We start from the raw sequence: 23,942 nt of genomic DNA on the forward strand, positions 1-23,942 counted from the left end.
GTCAACACTCGCCAGCCGGCGTGGATTGAACCACCTACCTTACCGGCGGGAGCAGACGGCGCGGGCGGGCTCAGTGGTCCTGTGGGGGGGCGCGGGGCGATCTGACCCCGGGGGGTGCCCCCACGGTGGCCTGGCCCGCGATCGGGGCCCACCGATCGGCGGGCCTGTGCCGTGGGGGCACTCTTTTTCTTCCGCCTTCGGCATGGTCTTCACTATGGCGGAGGCGGAAGAGACCCCCTCCAGTGCGCATGCGCGGGGATGCCGTGAGTGTCCGCTGACGCTCCCACGCATGCGTCGCCCGGCGAAGTCCCTTCGGCGCTGGCTGGTGTGGCGCCAAAGGCCTTTCCTGCCAGCCGGCAGGGCGGAAATCACTCCAGCGCGGGCCTAGCCCCTCAAGGTGAGGGCTTGGCCCCTAAAGGTGCAGAGAATTCCGGGGCGGCCCGACGCTGGAGTGGTTCCCGCCACTCCATTACGCCGGAACCCCCCACCCGCCAGGTAGGGGAGAATCCCAGCCCAGTTACAAATGAGCAATTACTCCTCAATTCTTAAAGTTGAATGATTTCTGATCAATTCTGGACATGCCTTTGAGAGGGGCAATAATGCCAGAGGGAGAAATTATGTTAGACTTGTAAAATAGCACTGCACATTCATTGGAAAAGCGATTTGTCAAAACCAATCAATTCTACAAATCGCTTTCTTACAGTGAATTGTTCAAAAACATCTTCTCCAAGGAACAACTCCACATCTGTCAGACTTCAGCAAAGTCAGTAAATATTTATCTGCAAAAAATGCAGGAACTCGAGGCACCATTTCCAAAATTTATTAAAAACATACTTTTCTCTTGGTGTTCTCCAGAAAAACACTGAATCTTGCTAGGTCAATATTTATACCTTTGCCAGCTGACCTCCTGTATCTTGTCCATCAAAGGGCATTCCAGCCAAAATTCATCCTGTTGGTACCAGACAGACAGACAGCAACAATGCTCACTCTCCAACTGGCATCACTGGGAGCAGGAACATCCTTAGCACAAGAGCCAGCTGAACTGCAATGCTCATTTCCTTGGATGGGCCACTCAGTACTACTCAAGATGGAACTTGGAGTCTTCCGGTCTGGATGGCCCAGTGCTCCACGCATGGCCGTTCAAATTGAGGAAACCAGATGGTAAGGGTTTTGGGCTACAGCCTCAGCCAAAATTCACAAGATGGTATTTCACACACTCACCAGCTGCACAATTCAGCTCGTCGGTTCCATTTTCACAGTCCTTCTCCCCATCGCACCGCCACGTCATTGGGATACATCTGTTACTGGCACAGCCAAAAGTGTCAGGTGGGCACATAAATTTATCTATACCACATGGGAAAGAAAAAGTCCTGAGTGCATTTGCTCTACAAGTGAGCAATTTTGCTGTTTAACGTTTTCAGTCTGGCTTCTTTTGGGCCTGCAGGACTGAGGAAACATTCTAAGGAGAGATTTTATATCGGTCTAAATTATTCTGTCCAGTAGCTGCATCACATGTAAATTGCTGCAAGTTATATTTCATTAAATGGGAGATCCTGAATGAAGGTTTAGGGGGCGCAATTCTCACATCGGGAGACGCCGGAGTGAAAACCGGAGTGTTCACTCCGGCGTCGGAGGCCGTTCCCAGCCCTCTATTCTCCCGCCCCCGCGGGGGGGGGCTAGGAGCGGTGCCACGTCATTTACGCGTGCCGCACCTTGGCGACGTGTAAAAGCGGCGCCGCGTAAATGACGCAACCGGCACCGCGTAAATTACGTCACCCGCGCATGCGCGATTGCCGTCCTCCCCGCAGATGGCGGAACGATCTTTCGGGGCAGCGGAGGAAAGGAGGTCCTCCTTCAGAGGCCGGCCCGCCGATCGGTGGGCACCGATCGTGGACCAGACCCCTTTTGAGCACCCCCCCCCGGTGCAGGAACCCCCTCGCCCCCCCCCCCCCCCCAGCGTTCCCGCGCTGTTCGCGCCGGCAGCGACCAGGTGTGGATGGCGCCGGCGGGAACCTGTCGTGTTGGGCAGGCCGCTCGGCCCATCCGGGTCGGAGAATCGGCGCTCGCCCATTACCAATGGCAAGCGCCGATTCTCCCAGCGGCCAGCCGTGATTCGCGCCGCGCTGGTTTGGGGCCCGGGGGGGGGGGGGGGGGGGGGGGGCGAATTCTTAAGGTCTATGGTACTGAGTAGCACAAAAGACCATGTATAGGAAGGCAGTGATTGACTGGAGATTTGGGGAGGAAGAGAGAGAGGTGTGTGGGTGGCGGTGCCAAGCTACAGATTTAAAAACCTTAACATTGCAGGAGCAAAGGAAAAAATGAGGGGTGTAAGAACTTCTCAGTTTTCAGAACTCAAAAAAGAATGAGTACGAGTAGGAGTGCTGATCCTCGATTTCAGCACTTTGAAGAGAAGGCCATCTTTGGGGGGGAATATGCTTTCCACTTTGTTCCCACTGCAGGCGGTTAAAGAAACACAAACTTTAGTAGTTGTTGTCTAGTCTTCCATAAATTCTGAGGCTGAACTGTTTGTTAAATATGTTTCTGCTTGGCCACTGACACTTAGCTAATACTACTAAAGTAACAATTTACCGAGAAAGTGCAATCCAAAGCTTTCTGGTATTATAGGTGGTTTAAACAGATAAATGGCAACAGGCACTTCATGCTGAAGGCCAAGTTCTTCCGTAGATTCCCATAGTGTACTTTGGCTTTATTTTTCATATGGCCTCTGGAAAAAAACTCTCAGGCTGCCTCAAGCCAATAATTTTAAACCAAAAAAAGGTGCAAGGGATCATCAGCATTAGGAAGATTGCTACCTGGAGAGGGATGGGGTAACGCTTTCCGATACGTTGGGCCTGATTTTATGCTTGTAGGTTTTGGGCGAGTTAAAATCTCGGCCATTGCCGTTTCCTCCCGATTCTGTTCGCACAATTCGAACAGCTCCCTGTTGTGTTATGCTGCTTCGGATAACACAGGCTACTACTTGATGCAGTCTTAACTAAAGGATGCTCCAGACTCTGAAATGAGTTCAATGTGTTTATTGAACTATTAACACAGTTCTCAAATGAGTTCGACTCTCTGCTAATCTAACTGTAGTAACTCAGTCTAACTGTACCAGATTGCTCTAAGCCACATGCTAGGGTGTGATGCTGCTGCTGATCAACCCTGTCTTACTCTCTAAGTGTCTGTCTGTGGAAGAGGCAGAGCCTGTGTGCCCTGTCCTTTCATATGGGTCGTGTCGTGCCCCCTTGTGGTAATGCCACCTCTGGGTGTCCTGATTACCCATTGGTTGTGTCCTGTTCTAATAACCCATTGGTTGTATGTCTGCGTGTCATGACATCTCTGGTGTTCCCTCTAGTGGTTATTTAGTTGTAGTGTATTTACATTAACCCCTTGTGTATATACAGTGATGCATATCACTACATCCCCCCCTTTTTCGTGTTACATATTTTCTGTACTTTGTTAAAGAAAATTGCACAGAACAGGTAGATAAATGATGACATGTACAAGTTGTGATGATATTGATGATTATACAATACCAATTAACTTATGAGTCCAAACTTTAGGAATTGGTATGGTCGAGTGCCTTGCTTGTTTTGTTGTTGAAGTGGTGATGTTGATGCTGTCATTTTCTTGTGAACGGCGTCAGTGTTCCTATGATCATGAGGTGTTCGAATGGTTGATTCACTTTGTTGTCTGATTTGGACTCTTTTTTTTTCTATGCTTGTGATAGCGATTCTGTATGTCATCTTTCCTGAAAGCTGGTTTGCTTGTTTGTAGTGGAGCAAACGTGAATCGGTGAGATTCGGTGTCATGCCATGGTATGTCTGCACTCTTGCCATTGTCTTGAGCTGTGCTGTCACATTGTCCTTCGTGTGCAGAGTTGTACCATGTCGTACAAGTCGTTGTTCTATTGTTGTTGTTTTTGTTGTTTGTCGTGCTTGTTGTTGCTGTTGTTGCCTTTATTATGCTTCTTGTTGTTGTTTTTATTGTTGTTCTTGTAGTTTTTGTTGTTGTGCTTATTGCACTCAATGACCGTTGCGTGTGGATAATTAGAGTAATTCTCAAAGTTACTTGTATCAGTGTCCTTTGTGGTATCTGATGCTTGAACGTTTCTTCTTGAGGATTGTGAGAATGACCTGATGTGGCATTAATCTTGGTGACATCACTCCTTTGTGGTTGATGTGATTCCTCTTTGATTCCTTGGTGCTCCTTTTCTGGAGTCTCTTCTGGTTCACTTGAATCATCTTTGGTTTCTTGATGTTCCTCGTCTGGAATCGAAATCTTCAAGATTTCAATTTCTTGTGGATAGGCTCGAGTGGATGAGGTTTTAATTGATGTGGTCTCACTGGACTCACGAGTAGTTTCACTTTAATTGTCGAGTGCCTCTGTACATACGAGCTGAGATCTGTCAGTCTTGCTGTGACATTGCACATCTTGTATGGGAATTGTGATGCCTTTGTCACTTGTCTCACATACAGTGGGTAGACCTGCAGTGTCTTCTGGTGGTTCAAATAATCTGGGTAGACTGTTATAGTCTTTTTGTTGTTCACGTGAGCGTGGTAGACTTGCATCATCTGCTGCTGGTTGCTCAGATAAGGTCGCTAGACCTTCATGGTCTTGTTCATGCAAGGACTGCGCTATGGAGTCTTGAGTTGCTTCCATTGTGGAGTCTGTCAATGAGCTCGCTGTGGAGGCTTGTATCGCTCTCTCTGTGGAGTCTGGCATTGTTCCCTGTGTGGAGTCGTGCAGTGGTCTCACTGTGGAGTCAATCTGTGCGCTCTCAATGGAGTCGTGCAGTGGTCTCGCTGTGGAGTCTGTCATCGCTTTCTGTGTGGAGTCGGGGACACTTCGTGGTGTGTGGACCACTCTTCGTGGTGCGTGGACCACTGGTTTGGCGTCAGGCCGCTCTCTGTGGGCTTAGTCTTCTTCTTGGGTATTTGACAGGTTGCTGTCATCCAATGTATCGACGATCTGCCATGGCATCATGGTATTGGATTAGTCTACCATGAGTAGAGTCGTGTTGAGCTTTGCAACCATGTTGCTGATGCAATGATCATCAAATCCGAAGAACTCATCCATGTCTGCGTAGTATTCTTCAATGAACAAATCACCTCTTTTTGTTTCGGATTTGTTATTGTGCTCTCCTCTTTGGGTGATGCTAACTGCTTGTTCCAGGGTGCGGCGGAGGTTATTTTCAACTGTTGGTAGAGGTTCAAGCATTATTCTGTCTTTCGGGGTGAAAGAATTGTGTTTTGTGGCTTTAAAACTCTTCTTTTTTATTTTTGGATATTTCCCCTTTAAGTGGGCGTGGTCTGGGGCCGCTGACGTCATAACGCTAGTGACATCATGCGTAGGGCTCCATTGCGCATGCCCACGCCGAGGTTCCTTTACTGTGCGTTCTTTTCACAACTGAGCATGCGCGGCTTCTCGCGCATGCGTAAAACACCGTTTTGCCAGTTCCAGTCTTCTAGGGAAATGCGCATGTGCGGACTGATCTGGATGGATATGCGCAAGATGGCTGCCAATCAAAACTGCCGTCTGCTTCTGTTGCAACTCTGCCTCGTGGTGAGTATTCGCGCCAGTTTTACCAATGTCTTTTGTATCTACCTCGCAGTGGCTGTCGAATTTGTCCAGGATGGTCTGGAATTTCGTCCTGTCCTGCCCGTCAGAGTATTTAAAGGAGTTGAAGATCTCTATTGCATGATCACCCGCAATGGTGAGTAGAAGAGCTATCTTCCGAGCATCGGTCGCGCCATTGTGGTCGGATGCTACCACGTATAGTTGAAATTTCTGCTTGAATGATCGCCAGTTGGCACTAAGATTGCCGGTGGCCCTGAGCTGATGAGGAGCCTGAATCTTGTCCATTGTGCCAGTATCCAGTAGCTGGTTGTCACGGATCTTGCTGAGTTGAACTAAGTAGATTGAACAGTCACTCCTGGTATCATGCTGCTTCGGATAACACAGGCTACTACTTGATGCAATCTTAACTAAAGGATGCTCCAGACTCTGAAATGAGTTCAACGTGTTTATTGAACTATTAACACAGTTCTCAAATGAGTTCGATTCTCTGCTAATCTAACTGTAGTAACTCAGTCTAACTGTACCAGCTTGCTCTATGCCACGTGCTAGGGTGTGATGCTGCTGCTGATCAACCTTGTCTTACGCTCTAGGTGTCTGTCTGTGGAAGAGGCAGAGCTTGTGTGCCCGGTCCTTTTATATGGGTCGTGTAGTGCCCCCTTGTGGTAATGCCACCTCTGGGTGTCCTGATTACCCATTGGTTGTGTCCTGTTCTAATGACCCATTGGTTGTATGTCTGCATGTCATGTCATCTCTGGTGTTCCCTCTCGTGGTTACTTAGTTGTAGTGTATTTACATTAACCCCTTGTATATATACAGTGATGTATATCACTACACTCCCTTTGAGAGAAACTGAGAGCCATCACTGAATGTAGAGAAAGCTTCCTCTTTGAGGAGGTTGGGGGGGGGGGGGGGGGTGGATAAAGGGATAGAGAGAGAAAGATAGCTCCCAGAGCCAAATGTGCACAAGATACCAATGTACAATACAGTACACTTGGGAACAATTTACAGTGCATACCGTCCTAGCATTATTTTATATCATTTAATTTAGACTGTTGAACAATTTCTTATGTGCTGCTCCCCTGCCTTTCTCTAAGGATTCTCCTAATCAGTGATTTTATTTTTCAGACAGCAGACAAGAAAGAGAAAAAAATAAATCAGGAAGCTGAGAAATGGAATTGCGTTACTCCCATCACTGAACCCTATCAGGTTATTTTATTCATGAACCTATTCAATGGAGAAAAAAAAGCAAACAAACTGCCTGATTTTTCGTAAGCTGGCAAATGATAAGTGTGGCCAGCACATTCATCACTGCGTTGCATTATCAAAGAAAATTAAATTGCTATCAAGTGTACAAATCCACTTAATTCTTTGCCAAGCTCTTAAAACACAGAGATTGAAAAAAGATGACTGCTAGGCACTGCTGGGCTTGCGGGCAGGATCACAAGATTGAGTGGAGATATTGATTGTTATTTGAGTTGACTGCACTCCACTGGGTGTATTTTAGAGCACACAACAGGAGCTGTAGATGAACAAGTTAGGTATAGAGAAACCTAGAAAAAGGAAACTTCCCCATGGCGCTCAAAAATCAACCCAAAGACCATCTGTTTCCAGAGCTATTTCCAAGCTGCTGGCTGGCACCCATGAAGCAGCAACTTCCTTCAGAGCCAGCCTTGTGCTAATGCAGTGCATTGCCATGAGGCAGATCAGCTTGGATTGGAAAGTCACCAATATAAAAAGGAACAGCAATGGAATCTATTCGCAAATAGAAGGGGGAAAAATAATCAAATGTGGCTCACAGGGAACCTCACCTGAAATGGTCATTTTGCTGTGCGTGTCTTAGCAGTGAGAAAGCTGCTCAACGTCACAACAGAGTCCAATCTGGCAGGTTAGATTGAGTTCAGAAGAACATAAGAAACAGGAGGATATGTAGCCCCTCACGACAGCTCCATCATTCAATAAGATCACGGCGAATCCACTTTCCAGCCTGAACACAAGAGTGAAGGGATTTGGATGGGTCCAAAACTCCTCTCATTCGCAGCCTTGAACATACTCAATGAATGAGCATCCACAGCTCACTGAAGTAGATAATTCCAGATGTTCACAACCCACTGAGTGAAGAGGTTATTCTTCACCTCAGTGGATAATAGCCAACCTCTTACCCGGAGAGTAGCACCTCCAGTTTTAGACTCTGGGGCAAGAGCATCTCAGCATCTGCCAAGTCTTATAGGTTTCAATGAGATCAGCTCTCACTCTTTTCAATACCAATATTGGCCCATTTTACTCGAGCTCTCCTCATATGTCAACCCTCTCATCTCAGGAATCAATCAATATCACGAACACTCATTGCACTTCCTCCAGGAAAGGTCTATCCTACCTTAAATAAGGGGGCTAGGATTTTCCAGCCCCGCCACTGGATAAGAATGGAGGATCCAGCTCCAGGTGTGGGTCTCAACAAAGTCCTGCACAGCTGCTGCACGACTTGCTTATTCTGGTACTCCAGACCCTTTGCAATGAAGGGTAATATACCATTTACCTTTCTAATTGCTCGCTGTACCTGCATGTTAACTTGGTGTTTTGTGAACAAGCAGATCCATATCCCTCAATGTTGAGAAACTATTTTAAAAACATTTTTGAACACTAACATTTTAAGATTCTATTATTCTATTCTTCCCAGCAGAGTGAATAATCTCGAATTTCTAGGAGCCATCTTGAAGTGATGAACTGAAAATGGCATTAACCTTTCCAAGACATATTGAACAGTTGGCTGATGGACTCTACTTCCATTACTAGGAGTTGGAGCTTGTTTTTTCTGACCATATGGCCTCAAGCCTTGACCTTCATTGTTGTGATTGAGTTTACTTTTCGTACCCGGCACAGATTGGACACTTTATTCAGTTGCAGTGGGGTTGTTTCAGTATCAGAGAGGTAGTGAACCTCCTGGTATCTGTGGCTAGCCTGGTTTAGCAGTTTAACCAGACACTAATGTTTTTACATCAGCATTGATGATCCCCATTTATTACTCTGTGTGGTGAAGGTGTTCCCACAGCGCCATGAGGGAGGGAATTACTAGACTTTGACCCAACAATGATGAAGTAATAAATTATGTAACTCCATGTGAGGACAGTATGTATGCCGTGGAACCTGCAAACCTGGAGGTGATGGTGGTCCCATTCTCCAGCTGCCCTTGTTCCTCCAGGGAGTCTGGAGTATGTGGGTTTAGGAGGTTTTGTGGAAGAACACAGGACTGGGCAAAGAAGCGAAAAAAGACTTGCTATCCTCTTTGTTTTGTCACACTCTGCATGCAAGCCCTAATCCCTGCAATATATTCATTCTTTAAATCAGAAAAGCTCCTTTGGAATAAATCCGTCTGTTTACCCAAGATTATTAGCCATTTCCCCCAATAATCCTTCTCTGAATTTCCTCAATGGGCTTTTCCTAATTGACTGAGCTTTCTGAGTGAACCATTGGCTTTGACCCTTCACATCCCACCAGTTTCCAAGTCATAGACGAAGAACTGGCTGCCCTGTCCCTGAATGACCAACCTGCCCTTTAGCTCCGTCCCTCTGCATGTGGCTGTGATAAGAAGCAGTCTATCCAGTGGCAACCTGAGAATTTGTAGCTGTTATATCGACCGTGCCGGGTGGACCAAGTTCAACATAGTCAAGAAACTCAAGTAGATTTGTCAAACATCCTTCCCCTTTCATAAAACCATGTTAGCTCTTTCTAATCACATTATGATTTGCTAAATGCCCTGTTACCACTTCCTTAGTAATGGATTCCAGTATTTGTAGTTTCCGTATTTTCCTTCCCTCCCTTTTTCCCTCCTTGCTGAATAGCAGTATTACATTTGCTAACCTTCCAATCCACTGGGCTGTTCCAGAAACTAGGGAATTCTGGAAGATCACAACTAGTGCATCCACTCTTGCTGCAGCCATTTCTTTTAGAATTCTCGGAAGTAGACCGTCAGGTCTTGGAGATTTACTGGCTTTCAGTTCAATTAATTTATCTAGTACATTTCATTATTTACTTTAAGTTCCTGACTCTCTTTTGACCCTGGATTCCCCATTATTTCGGATTTTAAAAAAAATGTCTGCTACTTTGAAGAGACATATAACATTTGTTTAATGCCTCTGCTATTTCCTTATTACCTATTATAACTTCTCTTGTCTCTATAAGAGAACCACATTTAGTTTTGCTACTCTCTGCTCTGGGATGCAGAGGGATCAGGGTGTCCTACTGCATGAATCACAAAAGTCTAGTATACAGGTATAGCAACTGATTAGGAAAGCTAATAGAATGTTGCCATTTGTTGCGAGAGGAATGGAGTGTAAAAGTAGGGAGGTTATGCTTCAGTGTACAGGGCATTGGTGAGGCCATATCTGGAGCACGGTGTACAGTACTGTTCTCCTTATTTAAGGGAGGATGTAAATGCATTGAAAGCAGTTCAGAGAAGGTTTACTAGACTATTACTTTGAATAAGAAGGTTGTCATATGAGAAAAAGTTGGACAGGTGAGGCTTGTATTTGCTAGAATTTGGAACAGTAACAGGCAACTTGATTGAAACATACAAGCATGAGGAAAACAAAAGGTCTTTTTAAGGGATTTATATTTGTATTGGTAAACATTAGATAGGTATAATTTTAAATGTGTTTAATTTAATGTTTCTGTGCTTGGGAGAGTAAATCCTATAGTTAGATTCATGGTGGACAAATGTGTTTGTATGTATGAGGACTGGTTAAGTCCCAAATGTGTTTCTATTGTACTTAGAGAGGGCTATGGTGTGAAGAATAAATAAAAGGCATAAGCATGGGGATGTTGCTTAGCAACTAGGGCCTTGCAAGATAGAGAAGCTTTAAGTTTTAGTGAGCTAATTTGATTGCAGTTGGAGGAAGGTAGTGAGAGAGAAGGTAGCTCTTACAGCTCTGCTAGAAACAATTGATTTAGAAGGCTAGAGAGGAAACCTTGGTAAAAGAAAAAAAGTGATACCATGGAGTAATGATTAAGAAAGCAAGTGCAGAGATCCGAACAGCAGCTCGTTAAGGAAACTAGAGAAATGAAGAGAAGCTTCCGAGATGTCTGAGGTTAAAGACAACTGTTCAGAAAAGACAGACCAAACTGAGAAGACCGAGACCAGAAAGACATCTGAAGTGATTTTCAGGTTTGAGGGATTTTACTACAACCTGTGGAATGAGAGCTGAAATAGCTATGGAAATCAGTGGCTCGGAGTTTGTGTAAAAGCAGTTAAGACAAAGGAATCCTAAAAGAGGGTGGTGTAAAATCCTTGCCTGTTTTCAATGTTAAAAGTGAAGTAGAAGCTTGGTTTAACATTTGTAAAACCTGGACTGGAATTTGGAAAGCCAACTGCTAAGGGAAAGCATACTTTTGGGAGAAGGTTTTAAAGTGGGTTTTTGGGAGTGGAGTTGGAAAACTCTCTCATCTGAGGAGAAATTCACAAACACCAACTTGAGTTTTCAGAGTGGAGCATGTATTTGACCAGTTATCTTGTGTGCTTAACTTTTTGTGTTCATGAGACTATTGTGGCTTAAGATGTACTTTGCAATCATGTTAATCTTTAAATCTGTGTGTATTTGTTAAGTTAAGGAGGAAGTAAAGGACTATTCTATTATAATTTAATTTTTCAATGTTTACTTTTTTTCCTGTTAAAAATAATTAGCGGTCCTGTGACTCTGTTCTTCCACGTTTTATACAATAAGTAAAAGTTATAGGGCGAGTGTCTCCGTTAGCTGACGGCGAAATCGGGAAAGGCAACTGGGTGGAGAATCGGTTCTGACGCCGAAATCACGGGCCGACTTGACGCCAAATCTCAATGCTCCAGCACCTCGACAGCGGCATCAATGCGTTCTGGAAGGCTCGTACAGTAGACACCGTTTGCATATCATTAGCGGGCCTGACCTGGTATTCGCCTGGGCCTCTGCAATTCTCCGTCTCCGATGGGCCGAGTTCCCGATGGAGTGGTTCACTTGGGCTTTTAAAAATCGTGAAACCGGCATGGCGGCTGCTGAGGGAGTGAGAGCGCTTACGGAAGGTATCCAACATCGCCATAGTTTGCTGGCCGTTGTGCCGTTGGCCAGGGAGGGGGGCGTCTGCCAGGGATTGGGGGAGTAGCGGTGGATGGCCAGGAGGTGGGCTGTGGGGTAGGGGTGGACGGGCACGGATCAACATTGCCGCAGCCAGCAAGGCAGTCATGCAGCTGCGCACGCCGCTAACAGCCCACTTTGAACCTAGCACCTCCGGTCACATAAGTGTCCCCTAAGGGCACCCGCCCTGGTGCCCTCTGGTCCCAGCCGACCCAACAGCTGTACGGGTGCACTTCACAACCAGTGCCATCTTGTTGGCTGCGATGAATGTGTGTGGGGAGTGTAATGTGTATATGCGGCTGTAGCTTGTTAGCCTCACGAGTGTCGATCATGGACCTAGCGAATCCTGCACCGTTTCTCATTGGAATGGATGGTGTTTCACACGGCACCGGTGCTAGCCCCTCAACGGTAGAGGAATTGGTCCAGGTGCGCGCAGGTTTTTCTGTGGTAAAAGTCCACGGATTCTGCTTTGGCGTCAACACTCAAATCTCAGAAACGGAGAGTCCCGCCAATGGTCTTTTGAGCCAGGGATCCATTCTGGGATCTTCCCGTCCAGTTCTAACATTAACTGGGTTCACAACACAAGATCCTGACGGGTCTTGATATGGTGAATGTGCACAGGATGTTTCCTCTTGTCGGAGAATCTGAAACTGTTTAAATATAAGATTTTGATCATTTAGAACAGAGATGAGGAGAATTCTTTCTCTCGAGTGTTTTTGGAGCTCTCTTCCTCAAAAGGCAGCTGAAGCAGTGACTTCAAATATTTTTAAGCCAGAGGTAGATAGATTCTTGACAAAAGTGGGGAATGGTTATTGGGATAGGTGAGAACGTGACGTTGAAGTTAATCAGATCAGCCATGATCTTCCTGAATGGTAGAACAGGCTCAAAGGGGCCGAGTGGCCTACTCCTGATGCTGCTTTTTATATACTTGATGTGGAAATGCCGGCGTTGGACTGGGGTGGGCACACTAAGAAGTCTTACAACACCAGGTTAAAGTCCAACGGGTTTGTTTCGAATCACTAGCTTTCGGAGCGCTGCTCCTTCATCAGGTGAATGAAGAGGTGGGTTCCACAAACACATATATAGACAAATTCAATGATGCAAGATGATACTTTGAATGTAACTCTTTGCAGGTAATTAAGTCTTTACAGGTCCAGATGGTGCAACTGTAGAGAGGGATAATCACAGGTTTTATATACTTGGAAAAGAGCCTACTATTTGATATTTATTACTAGTTCATTACCATATTTTCTTTTCTCCCCTATATCAATTTTTGGTCACCCTTTGCTGATATTTAAAGTTTCCCCAAACTTCAGGCTTACTACTCTTCTTGGCAATATTATAAGCTTTGTCTTTTAACCTATGTTTAACCTCTAGTTAGCTACAATGGACTTCTTTTCCCGTGGAGATTTTATTTCTCAGTGGAACGTCGACTTGTTGAGAATTGTCAAATATTTTGTTAAGTGCTCATCGCTATCCATCTGCTGTTGTACATTTTAATCTAGTCTCCCAATCTACCTCAAATCAATCCCGTTGCAATTGGTTTTAGTAAGTTCAATGCTCTAGTTTCAGACTTTCAAATGTCACTCCCAAACTCTATGTGAAATTCCATCATATTATGATCCCGAGTTTGTGCTGAGTTAGTGGAGCTCAAGCAGGGCAGCAGTAGGCAATACAATTAATCTCAGCACCCCTGTCCTTGGCAGAGATGGTAGGGCGCCTGCCCTCTGATCAATATCTAACTGCCACTCCTGGAAAGTACCAACATGGATCAGACCTGGATTAAACTTGGCTGTGACACTGAGTAGCTGATTCAGTGTCTATGTACACACAGGAAGAATGGACATTTTGGATGAGAGCAGCTGGTGTTCATGGAAAGATGAGTCAATGCCTTCAGGACAGGAGAAAACTGGAAGTTCCAAAAACCCAACTGAAGTTCCAGAACAAAAGGCAAACTAATACAGATGCTGGAAAACAAATACATTAATGTTGGGAATATTCAGCAGACCAGGCACTTGCCCCTCGACCCACCTCTATTGCCTGATCTGCTGAGTATTTCTCGCATTTTCTCCTTCAATTTCAGTTAAATGTTCTGTTGCTTTCAATGTACCCAGGCAATATTAAGAAATATATAGTTACTAATGAATTTCTTTGTCAGACTTTTGCAAGGAGGCAATGGGCACACAAATCAAAGCTACATTTGGTTTATTATTTAAATCACAGAGGCTCCTCATGGCATATCACAGCAAAGAGAGGCTCAACATCCCCCCCCCCCAAAGATTCAATGGAAAAGATTAGTCATGTTTTCCTTCCTGCAAACCATAAAGAGACCGCATGCGCTTGCTGGGACCACTAGCTTTTCTTCATTCAAGTGCTTTGGGTCTGGCTGGTACCATGCTGTGAAAACTGTCATTACATAGCAGTATTAGAAATGTGCTCACACAATTCTTTCCACTTCAATGCGAACAGGAGAGAAGTTACCCTCACACCAAATCTGTGGAGATTTTTGGCTCAAACTGTACTTTCTATTGTGGGGCACTGGTTCTTCAGGTTTATTTAGATTGGAAAATTGAAAACCTTGTTCTACTCTTAAAGAAAAGTGAAAGAGGAATGCTTGGAAATTAAATAACACTAGCCTAACAACTGTTGGTGGGAAATTACTACAATCTGTAATGAAAGGATAGAGTGGCTGAACACACTGAAAATTTCAGCTGATTCAAGTGAACCAGTATGAATTTCTAAAGGTATGGCCATGCCTGACAAATTGATTGAATTTATTTGAAGAGGTAACTAAAGTGTGGGCTTTGTTGGGACCTCAACTGTTCATTATATTTATTCATTACTTATATGATGGTATAGGAAGCCACAGATCCAATTTTGCCAACATTACAAAGTAAGGCGGCTTTGCAAGCAGTGAAAGCATAAAATTACAAAGCGGTATTAATAAATTAAGTGAGTGGGAAAAATTGTGGCAAATCCATTTCAATGCAGACAATGTGAGGACCTAAAAAAGGTAAGATTATTTTCCAAATAGTGAAAAGCTTGAAATGATGGAAATCCATAGAGGCCTGACCGTCCATGTACAAGATCATTAAAATATTGTGAACAGCCATAGAAAAGAAGCAAAAAAGGCTAATGGAATGTTGGTCTTTCTTTCTAGAGGACCTGAATACAAGGCAGTAGAGGTTATGCTACAGCTATACAAAACCCTGATAGTACAGTACTGAGAGAGCAGTTCTAAGCACCCCACCTTAAAAAGGATATGTTGGCCTTGGAAATGGTGAAGTGTAGATTTACCTGAATGATACCTGAACTCCCAACAGGAATTATGGGGCTCAAATTAAGATTGTACTTTCTCAAATTTCAACGGTTATTGCATAATTTGATATAGTTTTCAATGTATTAAGAAGAGTAGGTGGAGTAGAAACTGATTTGAGTCGTCAAGGATCAGGGGCATTGCCAAACAATAAGAGTAAGAGACAGACCTTTAAAGAATGAAGTTAGGAAACACTTCTACATACAATGAGTGAAATAAGTTTAAAACTTTCTTCTGTTGAGGGAAATTGATGCTAAATCAATTGTTAATTTTTGAGATTAATACATTTTGTTAACCAAAGGTATTGAGGGAAAGGGAGTAAATGAGGGGACATTAGTCTGCAGATTAGCCATGATCTCAATGAATGACAGAACAGGCTCAAGAGGATAAAAGGCCTACTCCTGTTCTTAGAACCAACAAAGTTTGGGTTCCCCTTGATAGTGTAGTCAAAATCCACAGAGCGTGATGTATGGAGGCAGAAAGACAAGGAAGGCCCCAGCTTCAATCCCTGATCTGTATGAAGTTAGCTGATCCCAGGGCAGCACTTAGACTTTGCGTTTGGTATATAGAGAAAAAATAAACACAGCCAGAGTTTGTATTCCTGATCACTGTCCAGTAACCACTGCAGCAGGACAGTGTGTGCATTTGTAAGGGCAGGAATGGTTCCAATTGTGACATGTTCACAGTTGATATTCCATAAATTAAGCGAAAAATGCCCACTTGAAGGGCGGCACGGTGGTGCAGTGGTTCGATCCCGGCCCCGGGTCACCGTCCGTGTGGAGTTTGCACATTCTGCCCGTGTCAGCATGAGTTTCACCCGCACAACCCAAAGGTGTGTAGGTTAGGTGGATTGACCACACTAAATTGCCCCTTAATTGGAAAAGAAATAATTGGGTACCTCTTAAATTTATTTTTAAATAATTTTTTTTTAAAAAAAGAAAAATGCCCACTTGGGTAGGATATATGGAACAGTGATGGTGATATCACAGCACAACACCACCCACTTACATTTATACAGCACCTTTCATGTAGTAAACATCACGGGGCACTTCATAGGGAAATTATCAGACAAAACTTGTCTCCGAGTCTCACAGTGACATAGATACTGACTTGTGCTTCGGTGAGTCAAAGGAGATGAACGGGAAATTGGAGGAAGAAGAATTTTCAAATTGGGCAGTTTTGATTATTTGCTGAATCTGTATAAGCTCCTAATCTAATTGTCAATGTATATGGCTATTCTGCCACTACAGCAATAAACACTTCTGCCGTAAATTATTATTATTCACTTGAATTTGATTAACCGGTTAGAATTCTGAAATAAACACACAATTTAGAATCATTCGGAACTCCCTCTTTGCAGCATCACAAAAGCTACCCACCAGCTTGTGCCCCCTTTCGTAACATCAGTGTGTGGAGTTTAAGGATGTCACAAGAGGGAATCCTTCAACTTCCCCACAAACTACTTCTAATCAATGGTTCCAAAGTGTTGAAGGCGTAGGTACCCAGATAACTCAATAACATATGTTCTATAGTGTAGGTTAGATGGCTTTTGTTTCGGTGCAACATCGTGGGCCGAAGGGCCTGTACTGCGCTGTATCGTTCTATGTTCTATGTTCTATGATGGGGCTATTCAGCAAACAGGTTCTCTGCAATAGTTTGAAGCTGCTCATTTAACTCAGTGCTTTGATACAGAACCTTCCCAGGTTATCTCAATGACCTTTCAGGATATTCTCTTTCTAACTATGGTTACTCACTGCACAACGCAGCTGCTTCATCTGATCCATCCGTGCACTCCTCTTCTCCATCACAACGCCAGCTCTCCATGATGCAGTCACCATTGTCACAGATAAATTCCGTTGCTGCACACGTTTTCTTGGCTGCTTGATAAACAGAATTTACATCATTTAGCGCGCAATAGGAAAAAACGTTTGATTACTGCTCAATTCAAGCACAGACAAATATTCCACGGCTTGTACCCTTCTCAACTAGGTGGGTACTATGTTTAAATATTCATTTGGGAGACTAGGGAGTGTTTTATCCCAATATTTGGGTATGAAGGGTATAATTTTTAAAGGGCTCCAACATAAAATAGATGGTCTGATAATCAACTGTGGTACTAACTGATTAAAAGGACACAAGAAAGTATGTTGCTTGTGGAATATTTTAGTCAACTATTGACTATTTCTATCTTTCTCAAATATTAACAACAATGATCTGGCCTTTACACCAATTGTCCTGTGTTTTTTGCCCCCTGTATTTAAGACCCCTAATAGACTATAAATTATTTTTCAGCCTAATAAATTGTTGTAATGAAACCCTATAGATTAGGTTCCCTCCCCCTTTTGGCCCTTTGTCTAACCCAAGGTAGCCAATTTATAGATGCTGATTGTTTTCTTTCTAGTCCTGAAGATGAGGCAAACTAGGTATACAATCAATATCGTCTGGATTACGAGCAGAACATGAGATCGATGGGTGTATTTGTATGTTTGAGCCCCAATTCCACAATTTCCCCAACAATATTGGCATAGTGGTTAGCATTGCTGGCTCACAGTCCCAGGGACCCAGGTTCAATTCGGCCTTGGGTGAATGTCTGTGTGGAGTTTGCATGTTCTCCCTGTGTCTGCGTGGATTTCCTCCCAGAGTCTAAAGATGTGCAGGTTAGGTGGATTGGCCATGATAAAATTGCCCCTTAGTGTCTGATGTGTAGGTTAGGTGGGGTTATGTGGTTAGGGTGGAGAAGTGAGCCCAGGAAGGGTGCTCCCTCAGAAAATTGGTGCAGACCCGATGGGCCAAATAGCCTCCTTCTACACTGGAAGAACTTTATGGGTGCAATCGAATGGCTGCTCCGCACCCGACTTGGGGCGTGATGCGGCCGGTAAATCTCACAAAGGGCCTCTCGTTTGATTTACCTGGCCTGCCACGCCTCACAAGATCTAACGGGATGTCGCGATCTGGATCCCGCCTTTTGGAAAATTTGCACATTAAAGTGAGCAGCTAGTCTCACTGCAATATGCATTAACCGGATCTACCGGAGACGTTGGAATCTAACCTCTTCGCCGAAGAGACCCCAGGCGAGCGCCGTTTAGCACTGGTCTCCACAAACGGGGATACATGTAGGAGGGTTGATCAGTAAGTTTGCGGATGATACGGAAATTGATGGGGTGGTAAATAGCAAGGAGGATAGCCTTAGATTACAGGAGGATATAGATGGCTGGTCAGATGGGCTCATCAGTGGCAAATGGAATTCAATCCAGATAAATGCGAGTTGATGCACTCAGGCAGAACAAACAAGACACGAGAATACACGATGAATGGCAGGACCCTGGAAAGCACCGAGGATCAGAGGGACCTTGGTGCGCATGTACACTGGTCCCTTAAGGTAGCAGAGCAGGTGGATACAGTGGTTAAGAAAGCATATCATATACTTGCCTTTATTAGCCGAGGTATAAAGTTTAAGAGCAGGGAGGTTATGCTGAAACTGTATAAACCATTGGTTAGGTCACAACGAGAGTATTGTGTGTAATTCTGGAATCCACATTATAGGAGGGATATGATAGCACTGGAAATGGTGCAGAGGAGATTTACCAGGATCTCCCAGCCTGGGCTGGGGAGATTTAGCCATGAAGAGAGGTTGGATAAACTGGGTTGTTTTCCTTGGAACAGTGGAGAATGAGGGAGGGGGGGGGGGCATGATTGAGATGTATAAAATTATGAAGAACATAGATAAAGTAGACAAGAAGAAACTTTTCCCCTTGTTGGAGAGATCAATGACCAGGGGGCATAGATTTGAGATAGGGGGCAAAAGGTTAGAGGGGATGTGAGGAAAAATGTTTTGACCCAGAGGGTAGTGGTAGCCTGGAATTTGCTGCCTGAAAGGGTGGTGGAGGCAGAGACCCTCCAAACATTTAAGTAGTATTGAGATGGGCACTTACAATGCCAAGGCATACAAGGTTATGGGCCAAATGCCAGAAAATGGGATTAGAATGGTTAGGTGGTTGTTTTTGACAGGCCCAGATGCGATAGGCCTAATCTGTGATGTAGACCTCTATGCCTTGGCGGAACAGCAATTTTGCGGGGCGGGGGGGGGGGGGGGGGGAAATCGCCCTGGGGATTTGTGGCCCCTGGGTGGCTGGGCTCTGGGCAGGATGGTTCCCTGGCACCCTTGATGCCACCCAGGCACTGCCTGTCATCTGGGTGCCATAGCAATTCCAGGATGGCACATTCAGGGTGCCCAGGTGGCCCTGCCAGCACCAAGGTGCCTGAGTGGCATTTTGCCCATGTCGGAGATCAGGCCCAGGGGCACCCTGCCCTTATTAGATAGGATGAGGGGGGACAGAGGGTCGCATGGGGGAGGGGGTCTCGAGATCAGGGCGCCATTTCTTGCACTGGCGAGAGGAGCTTCTCTACCACCCTTTCAGTCAGCTTCGGCGGGGCGTTCCTTGCTGAGCCCCCAAAATAAAAGAGTCCCGTTAAATAGCAGGGTCTTTCTCAGTGCTACGAGCGGGACACTGTTCCATTTCCATTAGATCATGCCCTATGATTCCATTACACATAAACAGGCGATTTAGTCCAGCTAGTATCCACCACTTAAGCTCCACATGAGTCCCATCCCACTTTACTGTGTCTCACCCTATCAGCATACACTTCTAATCCTTTCACCCTAATGTTCTTGGGCACAGTAAGAAGTCTCACAACACCAGTTGAAGTCCAACAGGTTCATTTGAAATCACAAGCTTTCGGAGCGCTGCTCCTTCATTCGGTGAAGTGGAGGCAGGTTCACGATCGCAGTATATATAGGAGAGACATAATTACAAGATAATCTGTAATTATCTTGCAATTAAGTCTCTCCTATATATACTGTGATTGTGAACCTGCCTCCACTTCACCCGATGAAGGAGCAGTACTTCTTCGGCGCCGGCCTAGCCCCTGAAGGTGCGGAGGATTCCGCACCTTTCGGGCGGCTCCTCGGCGCCGGTACGGCCCGTTCCGCCGGATAGCTGAGAATCCCGCCCTATATCTCTCACTTCAGGTGGAGTGAGCCTCCTATTGACAAATTGCAACTGCATGTTTATAGCAGTGGCTTAGGAACTGATACAAATGTTTTATGTCACCACAGTCCCAGAGGACAATAGGCGAAGTTGAGAAGGTGGAAGCTTCATGAATAACCTCAGCTCGTACAGGAATCGGCGTCCATCCGCATCACGAACCAGTCGTCAAGCCAACTGAACGAACCACAAATACAAAATCTGCTGCATGGAGGTAACAGGCGGCACAGTAGCACAGTAGTCATCACTGTTGCTCCACAGCGGCATGGTCCCGGGATCGTTTCCCAGCCTGGGTCCCTGTCTGTGCTGAGTCTACACATTCTCCCGGTGACTGCATGGGTTTCCTCCGGGTGCTCCGGTTCCTTCCCACAAGTCTCGAAAAGACATGCTTGTTCGGTGAATTGGACATTCTGAAGTGTTAATGTAAGCCTACCTGTGACACTAATAAAGATTATTATTAATATAAATGTTGAACACTATCAGAAACCAGGAAATAACATATTCCTCAAAGAATACCCTCACCCTTCATGGTAACCAAATGCTAGCTGACCCCGCCACCAGCTCCTAGTAACCAGGCCAACCAAGAGCCACCAGTTCCTCAATCAGGCCAACCATCAACTCCTCATAACCAGGCTAACTGCCAGCAATTAGCTCCTCCTCAATAGCTGGGAACTTACTGCAGATATTAACATATTAGCAGCCAGGGTCTTGGATTGACATCTCATCCAAAAGACAGTGCCTCAATCTCAACATCCCAAAATGTTCCACAGACAATGGAATGCAGTTCTCATTGCGATACCCTAGTAGTGCCAGCCTGGCAGTTTCACCTAGGTTCCAGCCTAGCACTGGCACTGCCAGGGTGCCAGGGCACTGCCAAGGTGGTGTTGGGTAGCACAGTTGTTAGCACTGTTGCTTCACAGCACCAGGGTCCCAGGTTCGATTCCCGTTTGAGTCACTGTCTGTGGGAAGTCTGCACGTTCTCCCCGTGTCTGCGTGCGTTTCCTCCGGGTGCTCCGGTTTCCTCCCACAAGTCATGAAAGACGTGCTTGTTAGGTGAATTGGATATTCTGAATTGTCCCTCTGTGTACGCAAACAGGTGCCTGAATGTGGCGAATAGGGAATTTTCACAGTACCTTCATTGCAGTGTTAATGTAAATCTACTTGTGACAATAATAATAAAGGTTATGAAAATTATTCAGCTACTCAACCGTGAAGGAAGATGGATGGAACAATGCTGACAGCTGGGAGTGTGCGGAAGCTATCAATCACAGCCTAGTAAAATCAATATCAAAGAGAAATGAATGAATAGCTTGCAGATCAAAGATCTCGGGGGCTTTAAACCCTGCTGACTGGTTTTCTCTTTCCAGGAATTGACAGGTGCTGCTTCCTGTGCCAGCAGGTGTATTGCCCAGGTGAGTGTTGAAGCACTGCCTCTGTTTGAACTGATCTCTCGTTTCTTGACAGGGTCTTTCTTCTTATTTAGGGGGTGGGGGGGAATGAGTTGCGCTGCAGGAGTAGGTGGCCAGCCGCTGGGCCTCGGTACCGGGCTATCTACTCAAAATGGCGGCCCTATATTAGGATTCCCAATCTCGCCATGCATAAATTTGCATTGTGAAGGATTGGGAATCGCCTCATGATTGCACCTGATCAGGTGCAATTCAGCTCCGGCAGGAAATAGTCTCCCAAAAAGAGAACGTCACCCAAACAGTATGTATCTTGGGGTCAACCAAAGCAAACCGAAAACATTTTGCCCCTAATTGTGACTTTAGGCTATGTCCGGTTGTGATTTACAGCTAGGGCGCTTGAACTGGAGACAGGCTGAAGTCGAGCATGCCCCTTGCTCGGCTGGGGCACACTGGGACACAGATGTGTCTCTGTAGCACTAATTTGAATGTGAGCTTTGGGCAGCTGAACAATTACCATCCTCTCATTTAGGGAATGGAACTGGTGTTTAATCTGCAAAAGTTCATGGGCTGGAAAAATACCCATTTCCAAAATTAGAATCCATTAAATGCATGCTCATTAATTGCTCCATTTCCAATTGCTTTTTTTTTGTGCACAATGATATTACTATATCGACAACATGATACAAATGGAGAATATCCACATCTCGAACCGTACACAAAGACTGAAGAAAGAGGGAGGGACATGGCCGAGGCCACAGGCACCTGAATCTACCATAACTGGTGCATATGTGGCGCAAGATAGCTGCACAGCCAATCGTGTTACTGAAGAGGAAGTGGTATAGACGGCAGTGGAGAGAATGAGGAGGTGGTGTAGGCAGTAATGAGGAAGAAGAGGTGGTTAAGGTGGTAATGGGGAGGAAGAGGTGTTGGTGTAGGCGCTAGTGAGGAAGAGGTGGTGGTGTCGGCGCTAGTGAGGGAGAGGTGGTGGTGTAGGCGGTAGAGGTGGTGGTGTACGCGGCAGTGAGGAAGAGGAGGAGGCGTAGGTGACAGTGAGAAAGAGGAGACGGCATAGGTGACAGTGAGGAAGAGGAGGAGGTGTAGGCGGCAGTGAGGAAGAGGAGGTGTAGGAGGCCGTGAGGAAGAGGAGATGTAGGAGGCCGTGAGGAAGAGGAGGTGGCAGTGAGGGAGAGTAGGTGGCAGTGAGGGAGTGTAGGTGGCAGTGAGGGAGAGTAGGTGGCAGTGAGGAAGAGTAGGCGGCAGTGAGGAAGAGGAGGTGGAGGTGCCCGTGAGGAAGAGTAGGTGGCAGTGAGGAAGGGGATGCTTCACCTGATGTCTATGTCCATGTATTTATCGTCGGTCCTGTTTTTCATGTATGGAACGATCTGCCTGTACTGTATGCAGAACAATACATTTCACCGTACCTAGGTACAAGTAACAATATAACCAAATCTTCAGCCTTTGCAAGGAGCCATCATGTCGGGCTCGGCGCGAGGGCGGAGAATGGGGCCTCAGACCCGTGATTGGGTCCGATGCCGGGATGCGATTCTCCGCGGACCGGAGAATCTCCGCCAGCCGCACGCGGTCGATGCGCCACCAGTCGGGGGCCATTGAAAGAGGCCCCTGAAGCAATTCTCCACGGTCGATATCCCGCCGAGAGCTCGGACTCGCGGCCGCGGTGGCCGTCCTGGTGGGCGGCGGGGATCAGACTCCGGGGGGGCCTCCACGACGGACAGGCCCGCGATTGGGGGCTACTGATTGGCGGGCGGGCAGGATCCGGGGGGGGGGCTATCTTCTTCCGCGCCAGCCTGCTGTGTGGCTCCACCACGTTGCGCGTGCTCGGCGTGAAAGCGGTCGCCGCGCGCATGGGCGGACCCGCAGCCGGAAATGCAGGGCCCCATATCGGCAGCAGGAGCTGCGCGGCGCATGCCAGGGCCCTATCTCTCCCGAAATCGGAGAATCATTCCAGACATTTTGAAAAAAGTCTGGAGTGATTCGCGCCTGTTTTCTGGCCGGCGTGGGGACATAGCCCCATTATTGGAGAATCCCAGCCATGGTGTCTGCTCTGGAACAGAGAGAGGCAAAGACAGAGAGATGGCCCAAGGTCTTTGTTTGTTGCCAGAATTGATCTATAATTTTCTTTGCTTTTAGAACGCCCCTAAGTCCAGATTCATTATCTGTGAAGTCCCGCATCAGGCATCTCTACTACTCCCTGGTGCTGTGAAAACACACGGGAAGATTGCAAAGTCGTGGCAGAAAGTGACACAGCTGACAAAAGGGATAATGAAGGAGGGGGGAGGGGCAGCAATATAGCACACGGTGGAGGTACTCGAGGAGCAAAACAATAAGCCGTATAATGTCCTGTGTATCCTTTCCCCTTCTCTCAAAGAAACCTGGGGTGGGAGAATGGTACTAATGATTTTCCAGCATTGTTGTTCAAAAGGCAACCCCATGGTCAAGCCACTCCAAAATGCTTCTGCAGCCTACACAGCCGTGGACC

General features: G+C 46.0%; 1 protein-coding gene across 5 annotated transcripts in view; it reads right to left on the reverse strand.

The window, feature by feature from the left end:
- Positions 1-23,942, reverse strand: part of lrp8 (low density lipoprotein receptor-related protein 8, apolipoprotein e receptor) — a 190,619-nt gene that overhangs the window by 78,635 nt on the left and 88,042 nt on the right. For 2 of the 5 annotated variants that reach the window (XM_072511292.1, XM_072511294.1), the window contains exon 3: positions 16,749-16,871. In XM_072511292.1, the coding sequence (XP_072367393.1) occupies positions 16,749-16,871 (123 nt within the window). Of the gene's footprint in view, positions 1-1,221; positions 1,345-16,748; positions 16,875-23,942 lie in introns of all 5 variants that reach the window. The other 3 variants (XM_072511291.1, XM_072511290.1, XM_072511293.1) reach the window with 3 other exon arrangements.

Source organism: Scyliorhinus torazame, chromosome 7, assembly GCF_047496885.1.
Source record: "Scyliorhinus torazame isolate Kashiwa2021f chromosome 7, sScyTor2.1, whole genome shotgun sequence".
NCBI classification, from domain to species: Eukaryota; Metazoa; Chordata; class Chondrichthyes; order Carcharhiniformes; family Scyliorhinidae; genus Scyliorhinus; species Scyliorhinus torazame.